This window comes from Triturus cristatus, chromosome 1_2, assembly GCF_964204655.1.
Source record: "Triturus cristatus chromosome 1_2, aTriCri1.1, whole genome shotgun sequence".
In the NCBI taxonomy this organism is placed as follows: Eukaryota; Metazoa; Chordata; class Amphibia; order Caudata; family Salamandridae; genus Triturus; species Triturus cristatus.
Window position 1 is genome coordinate 293,210,032 of NC_140580.1, and position 16,362 is coordinate 293,226,393.

General features: G+C 44.9%; 1 protein-coding gene across 9 annotated transcripts in view; it reads right to left on the reverse strand.

The window, feature by feature from the left end:
• Window positions 1-16,362, reverse strand: part of FAM149B1 (family with sequence similarity 149 member B1) — a 511,501-nt gene that overhangs the window by 249,065 nt on the left and 246,074 nt on the right. For all 9 annotated transcript variants that reach the window (XM_085603795.1, XM_085603798.1, XM_085603792.1 and 6 more), the window contains one exon: window positions 3,198-3,310. In XM_085603795.1, the coding sequence (XP_085459921.1) occupies window positions 3,198-3,310 (113 nt within the window). The remainder of the gene's footprint in view (window positions 1-3,197; window positions 3,311-16,362) is intronic.

The window sequence follows — 16,362 nt, forward strand, 5'->3', positions numbered from 1 at the left end:
GTCGTTGACGGCATAATTGTCATCGACCGCATGGTTGTCGTTGACGGTCTCCCCGCAGTCGACAGAATGCTCAACGTCGACGGTGTCATCGTTGACGGAATGCTTGCCTTTATCGACAGAATGCTCGTCGTCAACTGTCACAGTTGATGGAATGCTCAGTATCCTTGCCTTCGCCGATTTTGTTGAAGTAGTTGATGGACTTGTCGCCAACGAGGTTTCCTTTGAAGACTTAGTTTTTTTATTGCAGGTGAATCTCTGTAGCACTTAGATGCATACTTATCTGGTTTGTCAGGGATGAAGTGGCTTCAAGCGTCGTACCAAATAAATCATGCTTCCGAAACTGTACAAGTCTCCTCTTTTGCACTGCGTTCAAGGAAGTGCTTGGAGGAGCACTTCTCACAAATTCTTTCCCTGAAGAGGGGGCATCCCCTTTAGGAGGAAAATTCTCTTTATTCATAAGAAATAATGCCACACTCCTTTCTATGCCCTTAAGAGTTATAGTTGAGAAAGACTTACAAATCTTGCATTCTACTGACTTATGCTTAGGATAAAGACAATGAATACACTGAGATATTGGGTCATCCATGTAAATTTTCTTGCTGCCACACGAGAAGCAGGTTTTAAAAACAGATGTCTTCTCTTTGTCAGCCATGGTGACAGTTAATCGTTAGACCAAATGATGTCCCCGGTCCAGAAATGGTAACAATTTTCCTAAAAACAACTCACAGTACAGTAGTGTTGAAGATAGGGTTATTCAAATCCATAGCAGAACAAAATGGAAACAATTTAAGGTTCACCAAAAGGTTAGAGCAGAACTCTGACAGGGGACACCTGCACACACGATGTGCGGTCGAAATCTGAGATATGGTTGCCTCTAGGGGAAGTAGGAGAGCTTATTCTTCCACCTCCATTGGCTGAAGTTTGGTTTCTTTCAAATGAAGTGGATGTGTCACTAAACATACAATGTTGTTTCAGGCCTATGGCCATTTTACACTATATGCTGTATATAATTCACTGTATACTGCTATTTTAATGTACCGAGAATTCCCAGCCTGATGGGGAATGATTCAAGCATGTGAATATACAAAAGATCCAATGCTGGAGAATAGGTGGTTATTAACCTAGAACACAATCCTAAAGAGATCCTGTTACTCTCATAGAAGCGTGTTACACTAGCTTCCAGTGTTCGACAGGGTAAAATTGATATTCCTTGGTATTCATCATTAATTCTTCATATTTCAAAACCTTAAATATATTTTTCTGACTTTGTTCTGCTGTGCTTACCAAAGCAGCATCGTCATTCTGTACCACATAATCCTTACTCCACCCTCAAGACCAGATGCCCTCACCCTTGGGGAGGGTCAATGTAAAGGAGTTTTGTAAACATTTTATGTATCAGGTGTCCCATTTTCAAATGTTCCACTCTTCTGCCCTCTTCAAAGCAGAAATCATTAATTTCAGATTCATTACCTACAGAATATCGTCTCTTACGTATCTAGATTTCTGCAGCTCTATGGTGGTGATAGTAAATGACTTAAAGCAACCATAAAGTCAACGGTTTGTGCTACATCACCCATCTCACTATGCTGTCAAAGGGACAGGGTGGCATTTGGACATAGTGACCAATTAATAGAAAAGTGAAATGAGCCCTCAGGAAGGTAAGACCCATCAATCAATCAGTGATAAAAGTGAGATATGAAAAGTAACAAATGCATAAGGCAGTGACCACTGAGGTAGGCTGTACACAGCAGTAAGGTAGCCCATGTGCCCACTGAGCTGGGCAGAGTGATCACTTAGCTAGGGTGGGTGACCAACGAACCAGGCAGAGTGACTAGTGAGTGAGGCTACATGTCTCTTGCATTCTGCAAATCCTTCCCTTTTATTCAGTCACCATCCCGTCTATGAGCAAGTCTTCATTAATGTCCTCCTCAATCTCGGATTCCATTGCTTTCCTTCCATGCGGTTGACTTTTCTTTACTCGTCCACACAGTCTTAAGCAACATTTCTTTTTATTCTCCAATCTTCAGTACATCTTGCTTCTGCAGGATAGGAAAAGAGTTTCCATTTTTTATCCTGCATTCCTTTCTCGCATATCGCTCTAGTTGCAAACCCAACAGGTTGTACGTTAATAGGACTCTGAGAATGGAGTACATCTTTACACCAGTGATAAACTATAATAAATGTATATCTCCTTTGTCCAAGTCTCACATCACATTTAGGATAGAATGTTAAAGAAGACCTCAAAAATGATAACTGATTGTAAACCCTGAGAAGAGGCAGGTCAACGTAATGGGAGTTGCAACCGGAATCACTATTCTGTGTGATATTGTCACAACTGGACATGTATCACTCTCAATTAACATGAGACTTCAGAACAAAAAAGGGTATAATAATGACAGCTCACAAGGAAAAGGCAATAAGATGAAAAATACAAATCTCAATTGTCACGAGCAAACGTAAAACTGGAAGAAACCTGGAAAGAAGACAGCAATAAGAATTATTTACAGTAATATCAACCACCTACATAAGTACTGCACCCTAAACCTCAACCCATCACTGCACCACTACAAGAACAAGCTTTGGCAAATCCAATAAGGTTCGCCTTCCCAAGCTGATGCTGTGGTTCATTCTTTTAGCTTATTGCACTCATATGCCACAAAAATAAAAACATGCTACCAATTTAATGTGGTTTAAAAATTATCTATTGCATACAATCTTAATAGAACAGTAAGTGCTCTGTCTACCTGGTTGGTGTATGCAAAACAATTATAGAATGCCTTTCAATTTTAATATAGGATGACAGGAAAATATAATTCTCATTGATGCAAAGAAAAAATACTATTGGCCTTGAAATGTTGTAACCTCAAACCATAGTTTAAACACACAAGGATAGTAAAAGACTAAAATGATTTATTTTTAAGTGACTGTGCATATGCGATTAGGAAAAATGGAGGCCCTCAGCGCATGAAAGCCGATGGCTGAAGCCAGTTGGCCCATGCTTTATGCTGTTGTGGACAGAAGCAAAACATGAAGGACAATTGAACCGACAAACAGATGAAGAGGGCGGACTCAAAACCCCTCTATATGTATACCGGTACAAACTTTTTATTTTTGATTTTGTAGGAAAATAAATAGCTAGCGAGACTGCTCAAGCAGTCTCTAGAACAAACCTAACTAAAGACAGAATTTCCTCTTACTGGCTTTTGTCAATTAGAGACAGGCTTCTGGGCTGCAAGGGAATTCCTTGAATCGTCATAATGCTGTTCAGATTCCACTGAGGCCCAGTACTTGCTGTCTGAGAACGAGTTGCCTGTAAAATGTAGATGGAAATAAATTGAAATACCCACAATTTTTTGCGGAAAATTTGCTTCGTACTAACATCATCAGTAATTTTCAGTTTTCTTACATATTTTACATAGAAGACCAAACTTGAATGAAAATGACTCACCTGTAGTAACTCAGTGTTTTAGTTCATAGGCTCTTTTTCAGTAACAGATACTTGAAAGATATATTTTGTAGAATTGTATTGTGTTTTATTTCTGGTAATGTTTGGTTTTTATGAAGTGTTGACCTAGATCTGAGAAGCAACGAACTGCTCAAAAAGTAGGGCACCACATTCAACCAATGCAAGCTGATAATTAAGCAAAGAATATTGCAATGTTGTTAGCAATCTAGAAAGAATTTTCAGGGTGTTAGTCTAATTCAATGGAAGCAAAACAATACTACACCACCCAGAATGCATGTGGAAACAGAGTCTGCAATGGCCATGAGGGAGGTGGTTATGCCAGTGCAGGCTTACAGCTCAGTCTCATGTTCTTTGCCCATCCACGCAGAAGTAAATAAGAGTCTTTAGGACAATTCTACTCAATGCTGTCTGGAGATTCAGAAGCACAAAAAGGCAATAATCAGCATCATCGATAATATGAAGCACATCATGACCTGCAGAACCAGTAGTCTCTGCAACACTGGTGGTGTAATGAGGGACTGCAAAATGTCAAGAGACTGCCATTGTCATTTTCATTTATAGTGGGGACCACTTGTCAAATATTAAGCACTCTGACTGCAAGCCGAGGCGCTCACACTGCATTGGGCCACAATACACCAGTTCATGACACAAGTGAGGTATTGACGGAGTATTTAAACAAGTGCTGTATGGATTCAGTACTGACTTTCTGCAGTGTAAGGTGCCTTTAACCAATGGAATGGTATGTCTCCTGTGTCCCACAAGAAGCCGCCTAGATTCCAATGGGGAACAGATTGGGTTTGAAGCCGGAGTTGACGAGCAGGCTGTGGCTCAGGTGCAATTGATAAAATATACTTCTTATTCTACAAGTTGGATGTGCTCATCTATACTTTACAGTGGTGACGAGCAAGCACCTATCACAGCACCTCAAAACACCGAGATTGCACCTCAGATTACTTGTGTGTTTCAAGTCCGATGAGCAGTGCATTTCTCGAAAACGCTCAGGAAAAATTCATTGACATGACACGTGAGAATCTAACCGGATTAATTGCTCAAATTAATGTAATTTTTTATTAATTAGTTATACTCGGACCATAGAGGCTATATCCGCCTTGTGCTCACCTGATTTAAAATGACCGGGCCATACTAACTGCTCTGCAAGGCCTGTTAAATTGTCAAGCAAGTTATGTCTTGGAACTGCACTGATGATGCCCTACATTGTCACAAGAGCTGTGGTAGTCTGGAGCATGCGCCGATTTGGAAGACCCATGATGCCGGTCCCTGCATACTCACAAGGCCTGATTCAGACATCAATTTGAAAGACGTGGATGTGATTCCCAGAGTCACAGCACCATTGCATCACAGCATCGTCATTACCGGTCTTGTAAGCACTAGAGGGTAAACTCTTCTGCTCTGCGGGTTTAAAGTGCTGGTGGACACCATGTGTCTTCCTTCACTCTATTGTTCGCTGACTCCCACAGCAGAACAAATGTGAACAATACAATTTTGGCACGAGAGATTAAAAGGCATGGAGAAAGAGTAGAGGATTACATTACAGCATTATAGAGGTTGGCATCTTCTTGTAAATTTGGGTCTATGCTGGAAGAACGTGTTTGGGATCAATTCATGCTTAAACACCATCCTGACAAAGTTAGGCAAGAAGTATGGGTGAAAGATGATCTTTCACTAAGTGAGTTTATTGCTTTTGGTGAACAAATACTCAGTGGCATGGCATGTCTGGAAGACCTAGTGTAAAATGTTAAACCCCCTGTTAATAAAGTTGAGACAAAAAAAAGACTTAAAAGGAAGTAATCACACAGGTTCAAAGGTGCTTGCTATAAATGTGGTATTGTTGGTCATAGGTTCACCTATTGCAACTGTCCTCTTAACGTTGATGCAAGATTTGAAAGAGGGGTCACCTTTAAAAGTCTTGTTGTTCTGGCAAGAACAATATCAAGGAGCAATAATTGTATTTTAGAAGTGGAAAAGGGGGTGGAAAGGACAAGTTTCTTACCTTCGGCCATGCCTTATCTGGTAGAGACAAGATCTAGCCGCAGATTCCTTACCATAGAATTTCCTAGGTGTCACACTGAATCTGGAAGATTTTTCATCGAGTAATATCCTTGTGAACCTGTAGGTGCCGTTGGTCGGCTCCACATGATGTCACCGGCGTCATCTCTGCCATTGTGACGTCCGCGTCACCTATATAGGCGCCACCTTGGCGTGCTGACGTCAGTTACTTTCCACGACAGGAGCACAGAGCAATGACGTGCACTGACATTGGTGTGTTTAAAACAACTAGGGCCTTGAAAGGGATCAGCCCTGACCATGGAAACCTGTCCGCCGTACAGGGAGGATGGGTGGGGCTGTAAGGAATCTGCAGCTAGATCATGTCTCTACCAGATAAGGTGTTACTGAAGGTAAGTAACTTGTCTATCTGATAGACATATAGCCACAGATTCCTCACCTTAGAATAGATACCCAGGCAATACCATCCCCGAAGGAGGGCATCCGGATACATTTAGACCAGGAAATACTGCAAGACAGAGCGGCAAAAATGGCTGTCCCGTCGGACTGGACTGTCCAAGCAGCAATGCTTGGTAAACGAGTGCAGAGATGCCCACATTGCTGCCTGACAAATGTAGAGGACTAGAACTCCACGTTGCAAGGCCATGGTAGCAGCCTTAGCTCTGGTAGAATGAGCCTTTAAGTGTTCAGAAGGCTGCTTTTGGCCAGAGTGTATCAAATTTCGATGCAGAGGATGACACATCGTGAGATCGTCCTTTTCGGCAGGACATTTCTTTGATCTAACTTACCTCACAAAGAGTATGTTGTACACCCGGAACTCTTTTGTCCGGTCAAGATAGAACTGCTATGCTCTTTTCGGGCTCTGACTGTGGAGTCGCTCTTCTTCCTTTTAGGGGTACGGAGGAGCATAGAAATTGGGCAAGGTGACTGATTGCCCCACGTGGAATGGAGTTACCACTTTCGGTAAGAAAAAGGCCATAGTGTGAAGCTCCAATGTATCAGGGAAGATGGTCACGTAAGGAGGCCTAGATGACAGACCTTGCAATTCACTCATCCTCCTGGCAGAAGTTATTGCCACTAAATAGGCTGTTTTGATGGTAAGTAGCCGGAGGGGGCAGTTGTGCAGAGGTTCAAATGGAGCACACATCAAGAAGGTGAGAACGAAATCAAGGTCCCACTGAGGCATGATGAATGAGGCAGGTGAAAACATATGCACAAGCCCCCTAAGAAATCAATTTCCAACAGGGGATTCAAATTGAGAGGGTTGGACTGGCAACCTCAAGAAGGCAGAAAGGTACCCTTTGAGAGTGCCCAGAGCAAAGCCCTGTTAGGCAAGGGGAGGGGAGCAGAAAGAGGATCAATAGAACTTTCTATATATTTTACAAATTTGTTCCACAGGCAGGGGTGGTATAGGGACGCCTGGCTGCCAAAATAACATTGCAGACTTCGGGAGGAAGGTCGAATGCTATCAATTGTTGTTGTTCAATCTCCAAGCAAGAAGGCGTAGAGTTGACAGGGGGTGAAGAAACCTTCCCTGCTGCTGCGACAGAAGATTCTCCTGAAGAGGCAGCCTGACCGGAGAATTGATGCTCAATTGGAGAAGCTCAGTTTCCCAGACTCTTCATGCCCAGTCCGGAGCCCCAAGAATTACTTGGGCCCGGTCACTCCTGATATTCTTAAGCACTATGGGCAGGAGTTGTATGGGCGGAAAGGCGTATAGGAGGCCTGAGCCCCACTCGAAAAGAAGAGAGTCTCCGAGCAAGAAACTCCAACGCGCAAAACCCTAACATTGCACGTTCTCGGCGGAGCCGAACAGATTTAAACAAGGCGCTCTCCACTGCTGAAAGAGACCTTGCGCCACCTCCTGATATACACGCCATTTATGATCCGCTAGGCATCAACGGCTGAGTTCATTCACCCTGGCATTCAGGGAACCTGTCAGGTGTTGAACCACCAGGGATATGCCCAGCTGTTCCAGCCATGTCCAGTGACGCGGGCCTCTTGACAAAGGGTCCATGGCCTCACCTTGTCCTGTTTATTGCAGTACCACATGGCGGTAGTGTTGAACGTGAACACTAGAACCAGCTTTCCCTTAATAGAAGGAAGAAAGGCTTTCAATGCCAAACGGACCACACAGAGTGCCAGCCATTTGATGTGGAGTCCAGATTCCACCGGAGACCAGAGCCCTCTGATCTCCACTTCTCCCAGATGGCTGCCCCATCCCAGGAGTGACGCGTCTCTCACTACTGTGTGATCTGGTTGGGGAAGGGAGAGGGGTCTGCCTCTGAACCAATCACAATTGGTCAGCCACCACTGCAGGTCCTGTGCAGTTTCCTCCGAGATCTTGACCATGTCGGAGAGATTCTTCTGATAGCCCGGCCACTGGAGCTTCAGGTCTCACTACAGTACCCGCATGTGCCCCATCAGGATGCAGGAGGCCATGAGGCCCAGCAGCCTCAGAGTCATTCTCATCGACATCCAGGATTGAGGCTGAAACATCGGTATCATGGCGAGTGCCTCCACTCTCTAATAACACACTCTCAGGGAAGCCCTGAAGTATAAGGCCTCCATATATATTTTGTTCTGACGAAGGCCATAGACCCATACAACTAGGTGTCATGGACCGGTGACTCATCCACTAAACACCGCTTTGTTTTTAGAGTTATCCCTATCCTACTCTTTTCCCCAAATAAAAGATTTACCTAAAGAATAGGAAATCATTGTAATCCACTCACTACTGTCAACATCCAGACAGTCTTCCTTATGGTGGAGGTTTTGATATCACTTGTAGAACGGGACAATCAAGTGACAAGACCCGATGATGACGCTATTCATCGAACCACACTAAGCGGAGATTACATACACCGCAGTCTGAACGTGTGGTTGTGGGTCTCCAAGACAAAAAGTTCTGAGAATGGCAATGAGACTTATGTGGTTCACCCCACCCCACCCCCCTTCTGACAGCTAACCAGTACCTCTTGGAAGCTGAATAAACCTCTGCTTCTTCCTACCACCACTCAGTAGGATAGGCCCGAAAGTGCACTGTTTCCAGAATTGCTCCGATGAAAGGGAGCGTCTGATAGGGAGTCAGGTGTGACTTAGGCACATTGAGAGTGAACCCAAGAGAATGCAGGGGGTTTGCCGTAGCCTGGAGGTGGGAGAAGACAACCTTGGGTGTGCCGCCTTCAACAGCCAGTCATCCGTGTGACGTCAGTAACTCTTCACAACTTTCCATGCCAGGATCATCAAGCCATGAAGTGCACTGACATTGGTGTGTTTAGAATTACTAGGGCCCTGAAGAGGATCTGCCCGACGCTGGAAACCTGTCTGAAGTACAGGAAGAATGGGTGGGTTGCTCGGTAAGGAATCTGCGGCTAGATCAAGTCTTTACCAGATAAGGCGTTACCGAAGGCAAGTAACGTGTCCATCTGATAGAGATCGATCTGCGCAAATGAGCTACAACCATCGCCACCATCTTGGTAAATACCGAGGGACACTGGTAAGGCCAAAGGGGAGCTCTGTGAACTGAAAGAGCTTGTGGCCTACCGTAAACCCCAGGTAGCACTGATGAGTCGGCAGAACGGGAATGTGAAAATAGGCGACCTGCAAGTCCAACACTACCATCCAGTCTCCTGGGTCTAGGGAAGATGAGCTGAGCCAGAGAGAACATCTGGAATGTTTCCTTTTTGAGGAAGTAGTTGAGGGCTCGCAGATCTAGGATAGGACGCAGGCCCTTTTCTTTCTTTGGGACCAAAAAGAAGTGGGAATAACAACCACAGCCTATTTCTGGTAACGGAGCCCTTTCAATGGCTCCCTTGTCCAAGAGAGTCATGACTTTCACCTGAAGCAAAATTAGGTGATCCTTCGTCAGCCAGTCGTAAGTTGGAGCCCTGGAGGGAGGGGTAGTCTTGAAGGAGGAGGAGTAGCCCCTTTGGACTATCTGAAGAACCCAGGTGAGATGAAGACGAGTAGGTTCTAAGACGAGCCCGCTTCCTTCCTAGGTATACCCGTGCAAGTGGTCGGATCGTCTTCCCTCATCTATGAGGCTCTCCATCCAACCTTTAGGAGGTGGAATGCCATATCAAGAACCATAGACTAAGGATCTTGACTTTAAGAAAGGGAGCTCTCCTCCCTTGACTGACAAACAGCGGTCATGTCAATTTGGTCCTGACGAAGTGTCGCTTTACTCTAGAGCACTAGACACGAAACATGTTGACCTAACCAACAAAAGGCTACTCGAATACCCTCATTTATTACACGTAGCCGCACTGTTTTTAATAAAGTCCCATCCTTGAACATTAATAAAGTGAACTAACAAGGACAGGGGCCTGTTTTAAACCACATTGTGCACCCTTTAGAAGACAATGTTTCTCCTATAGCCCCACACACCTCACTCACCAAACGGCGTTCTCAGATCAAAAGATCTCCGACAAAGATGCCACCAGGCCCGTCGGACATTGCAGCGCCGGTCTGACGAGGAGCACCCAATGATGAAGCATGACACCCTAACAGGTGTGTGAGGGCATTACGATCTGAATTTGCAGATCCACCTAGATACCATCTTTAATAGTGTAGAAAGTCATTGTAACTCTCTACTTAGGCCTGTAGAGAGGAACTGTTCCCCCTTTTTGATATCAACTATCTGAAGAACCCACCTGTCCAATGTGATTTTTTGCCAGTAGAGGAGGTGAAGGTTCATTCTGCCATCAACTGGCCGCCCTAGATCTTTAAAGGCCGGACTAGGAGTTTTTGGAGATTGAGGTGGCAGGGGAATGGTGAACTGACTAGACCTCTGGCCGCCCGACCCACGGCATCGGAACGAGCTGCGCCCATAGCCATGCAGAGGTTGCTGAACTTGCGCCTGTTTTGTGGCTGGGGTATGGCTGGTGTGGCTGAAAGCCCCTTCCATAGCCATGAAAGGGACGAAAAGCAGAAGGGGCTGTGTGGCCACTGAGAGGCCCAAAGACTTTGCCGTAGCCCGTGAGTCCTTATAGCACTCCAGAGCCATGTCTATTTTGTCTCTGAAGAGACAGGTGCATCAAAGGGCATGTCCATGAGGGATGCCTGGACATCCCCAGAAAAGCGTCAAAGTCACCATCAATGACATCGCTCTGCCCAACAAGTCAGTTGTGTTAAGTCCACAAAGAATGGTGACATTTTCAGCAATTCTCCCGTCTGATACTGCTTGGGAGAGGGCCTGTGGCAGCACCTGCCTAAACGCTTCTCCCTGGAACTGGGAGTAACGGCCCATTAGACATTCACCAACCGCAATGCAAGGCTGGTGGAAGAAACATCTTTCTTGCCCCAAACATCCAGCCTCTTGGATTCCCTGTCTGGGGGTGCAAAAGGGAATGCTCCTTGAGAGGTACAGGCTTGGACCACCAAGCTCTCGGGTGTAGGGTGGATGGTGAGGAAATTTTGGGTCACCCAATGGAGGGCAATGGTGGCAGGCGATTGTCCTATTCACAGGAGCCCCTGTGCTGGGCTTGAACCAGGGTCCCATAAGAACTTCGGGCAAGGCCTCCTTGAATGGCAGGAGGGATTCCGTGGAGGAGACACCCGGCTGCAGGAACTCTGTCAAGATGATCACCTTGACTTCCACCAAAGGGAGTTGAAGGCCCAGGATTTCAGTTGCCCTTCTCACCACCATAACGTATGAAGCTTCCTCCTCCATAGCCACGGTGGTGGTGATGGGGGAGCAGGCAATATTCTGGAGGAGTATACAGTCCACTGGCCTCACCCAATTCCTTACTCCAGTCCATTTTGTGTTCGGCTGGTCTTGTAAAAGGTCCAGCGACCCCCCCCCCAATCTTCCTCCATTCCTAGCCTTCAAAATAAGGTTGAGGAACTGAACTAGGATCCAAGGGTGCTGCCGGAATCGGCATTGGTAGGCACTAATCTGGCTTATCGGGGATAAGAATGGGACCAAGGCCGCTGGGGAGGGCTGGCTGGAGTCTCGGCAACGGGGAAGGTTGCAGAGGCGCGGCCGGCGTTGGTCAGGATCCATTGGAGGCACTGGCGCTAGAGCTGCCGGCGCGGAACCCAATAGAGCCCCATCAAAGCCTCTGGAGCCCGAAGGCACGCCGGGAGGGTCAGGCCACCAAAATATGTGGCACATGGAGTCATAGAACTTTTTGAGATAAATGGGGGTCGCTCCGGCTCCCAAGAAGGTGGGGAAATGCGGAGTCAACCCAGGGGCAGGTTCTGCAGAATGAGACCTAGAGCGCCGAAACTCCTCCGTCACATCGGCCATCAGAAAGGGAGAAGTCGAAGCATGCTTCCAATTCTTGTGTTTCTTATGCCTTTTACCTGACGGACCTGACGACTCCAAGTGGGAGGACGAGGACTTAGGACTCCCAGAGCGGTGCCTTGACCTTCCTCTCGACCGGGACCGCGAATGAGACCTCTGAGGCGAACGAAGCGGTGCAGAGTGCCGGGTTGCAAGCAGCTTTAGGGACTGCTCCTTCAAAGCTTTCGGGCCGTAGCCTGGCAGTCAGAGCACAACTTTGAGTCATGGTCGAACTCCAGGCGCGCAAGACAAATCAAGTGTGAATCCATCACTGACATGGCACGATGGCAGACGCTGCATGGTTTGAATCCAGAAGTCTTCTTTGATATGTTGGAAAAACCTACACACCAAAAAATTAGTGACAAAACATTAAAAAAAAAAGCCTGTCATAAAGCGACAGAGGGTAGCTCTGTTCACAGATCTGCGCTGGCTTGTGCGGACAGAAAAGAACCGGCGTGGCGCCTATATAAGTGATGCAGATGTCACAACGGCGGAGACAACGTTGACGACGTCACACAGAGCCGTCTGATGCTACTACCGGAGCGCAAGGGTATTGCTCAATGAAAAATCTTCCACATCCAGTGTGACACCTGGGAAAGACTAAGGTAAGGAATCTGCAGCTAGATGTCTCTATCAGATTCTTCATTTTGATTGTGTCTTAACGGGCAATTAGAAACCATCCCAAGGATGTGGTAGCAATACTTGATATTCAAGTTGAAGTTCTAATTGATTCATAAGCATGGTTGACCCAAATACTTAATGAAGTCTTTGAGACAGCATTTATTCTGGGCAAGATTCCATTGAAAGACCTTGATGTTTTCCCTATGAAGTAAGGTACCTGAGGTGAGGAGATATTTTGAGGCGGAGACAGACTTCTGATGTCATAAAGCCTGAGATAAAGTTTATGCTCCAATGAAGGGTTGACCTCAAAGAGATCTTGGTATTTTATTGTATCTTGTGTTTGAACATTTTCCTCAGCAGAATATAACAGAGATAATTACTATGCTGTGTTGGGCCAAAATGTTCTCTACCTTTGATCTTACTGCAGCATATCAAATAGGACCACATCAAGAGTCAAAAGATCTAAAAACTTTCATAAATCCCTTCAGCACCCTTTGATTTGTTAGGATGCTCCTTGACTTGTGTCCGCTGCGTCTGTCTTCCAAATGATGATGTACAATCATTTTGGGAACATGAAAGGAGTAGGGTTCTTACAGGATTACATTTTGGTTGTTGAACAAAAGAAATACATGCTCTAAGAATCAAAAAAGTTTTGCTGAAACTACGTGAGGCGAGTTTGACTCTAAAGATAAGCATTTGTAAATTTATCAAGGAAGACATTGAATATTTAGGACACTGTATCAGGAATAATGGAATTAGTTCAAAGAAGCTGTAGTGAATCTACAAAAAAAGAGTGTATTTCATTTGAGATGGTAGATTTCATGTACAATTCAATCATAATTTAGCCTACAAGACGATCAGTATGAGAGTACTACTCAAAGAGACAAAGAAATATGAAGAATGTGAGAGAGCATTTGAGTGTGTAAAAAAAGATCTTACAAATGTTATTTATTTAAAATGTTCCAATCCGGCTCAAGGAAGTTTTATACTGACGGATCCCACTGCAGTGGTAAGGGTGTCGTTTTGTTGCAGAAAGAGGAAGGGGGGAAATAAAACCATAGCTTATATTTCTAGGACTTTTCAAGTTAAATTATTCAACAATTGAGAGAGAGAAGCTTTAAGTGTTTTTGAGCCATAAAGAAGTTGATGAATTTTGTTTGGGGAAAGAAATTCAAAGACTGTACTGACCCTCTTTGATAGAAGTGCTAATAAAGAGTTGTACCCTGTATTCATGCACATTAGTAGACGGGTGATAGGTTTACAGGAATTGGCTTTCAGTGACCATTTCATGCAAGGTTAGTGTAACTCTGTGAAGGAGGAGTGTGCACGCCTGTGTGGGCAAGTCTGAGAAAGAGAGCGAGACAGAGAAAGCGTCTGAGAGACAGACATGCTCCAAGCCGAGCTCTTGAAGTGAAGAAAGAAAAGATAAGGACAACAAAGACCCAAAGCGGTCTGGAAGCCAAGTGCCCTCATACGGGAGTGTGAACCTGGTCCCCAGGCCCCCAGCTTTGGACAAGGCCTGAACAATGGCTTATGCTGCCCCCAACTGCAAATACAGCACCCATGGACATCCACATTTGCCAGTAACAGATCACCTGCAGCCAGCCTGGTGCATGCTCATGCCAAGGATGCCTCCTTGCTTCCAGTTACTTCGCAACTCCACATTCTTCCTTGCGATTCGTCACCCACTATTTCACATGGGACGGGCAGGGCCCTTCTTGATAAGTGCCACAGAAGATGGCGGTAGGGTGGGTTGGGCTTGACCAGCTGGTGGCCTTGGTGCGATTTGCAGCAGAGGTATGGCATGGCACCCAGAAGCAACCACTAGGGCGCAGATATTTTTGGGAGGCAGTGCTGAACCTAAAGGGATATTGCCAACAAAAATAAGACCCATTAAAGCACGTGCTTTTTAACTGCTATCGGTGGCCAGAACCTGAGCAAGCATCTACACAGTACCTTCTCACCACCAATAATGCGCTGCACCAGGTTCAGAGGCAAAAAAGAAATTTTCAAACACAAATCAAGAGAAGCAACTATTCCAATACACACTAGAGTGTGGATAGACAGCTATATTCACGAAGTGATGGCATACCGCTTCCACCAACAAGCATGACAATTCAATCTCTTCATTGCCATAATCTACTGCAGAGCCTGCCCCAAAATCTCCAAATAACTTCTCAGTACAAAGCTGTGGAATAAAGCACTCCTACGCTTAGGCATGCTCTGGAAGCAGAACCACTTTTAGGTATTTGGTCGCCCATTTCCGAAGAGGACAACAGTGAGACAGAACGCTGGCATCAAATTATATAGACTAATATTAGCGATCATTTATTACAACTGAGCAACAACCAGGCAGTGCTTGAATAAGATGTGTAGAGGTGTTAGTCCCTAACAACTTTGGAAGCACCTTCAAGGGCACTTGAATCTCAATCAAACAAATATGAAATTCAAATAATACTGGAGGACCTTTGCCTAGTACATAGTAACTATTGACTCCCATTTGAGTGTCTTCACATGACTGTTCGGGATCTGTTGGCTGGGGCAAATAAAGATCCTCCACCTGATAAACAGGAATGAGATTCAATCATGGTTAAATTAGCCCGCTCCCTGAAATATTATCCTCTCTGATCAAAGAGGTCAAAATGGTTAAATTTCATCCCAGTGCTGCCGCGCAATACGAAGTGGTGCCTCCTATACTCAAAACTGAAATTTTAGGAGTTATACATCCAAATATCCACATACCCACTTTTGAACAAAACAAATATAGCACAATTATACATATAGCTGAGATTCATGCCCAACCTAGCTTCATGGAGAAAACTAGTATAGAAGGCTTGTCTTCAGATACAAGTTAAAGAGTCCATAACTCACCAGCCGCTTCAGAACCACAAATCACAAACAGGAGCCCTTCAACGTCCACCAAGGTATTTTCTTGAAACAAAATAAAAAAATGAAGAATGCAAAATTAAAAAAATAGAGAAAAAAGTGAAAGCGCAGAGAGCGACAGAGGCCACTGCAGATAGTTTTCAATTTTTCAGATTTTCTACAACGGCGCCTGACAAGGGCAACAGCTTTGTGCCTGAAGCTGATTAATCAGATACTTGATCTATTGCTGGACACAGGCAAAGTAAAGAGAGCCCATCCCAGAGAACGGAACAAGGGGCATGCATGCTGATTAGCCATGGCAAGGCTCCTTGGAAATCAACAAAAAGATGTATTAGCAGAAGACCACTCCTCTGATCGCTCAAGTACAGAGGAAGAAATAGCAACAAGGCAGCTCGTTCAGAATAGAAACTCAAAGGAAGTAATTGCTAGCAGGGCCTGTCTGGGAATATCACCAGATACAACTCACAGACGACCTCAAAAAGGAGTCCAGTTCAACAAAAGTCTTACAACTCCAGAGCGACTGGCACCAAATTACAAAGCAGGAAAATCCCCTGTCCACAACTTACCTGAGGGAAATAAATAAACACACTAAAACAATAACCCTTGTTTATCCAGAATATAAATCAAGAATTCACAATGACATCCTGCACAAGGAGTTAAGCCAATTGACATACACCAGCATACAATCCATGGAATATAGGGCTCCTTCAAATGGAAAGCAAAATGAAGCTTCCATTGTCACCTAGCAAAAGAGGAGACTGCGAACCTCATTTTATCAAAGTATAACATTTCTGCAGAATGGGAGATCATCGTATTCAGGCTACTAAACGAAATATATCTAACTGTCTGCCTCTTAGAAGCAAAACAAAAAAACAGTACAAGGGAGCACAATCAGCAAAGAGACCATATTACCCATCTCATCTATGCTTAAGTCCACACAGGGAACGGACTCCGTTAACAGAGATTTTACACACAAGCAATAAGAGCCTCATGGAATAAATCACTGGGCAGACATTGCACAATGGCCCATTTACCTGACCTGCAGTCAGATGATTGGGAATTAATTACAGTGGCA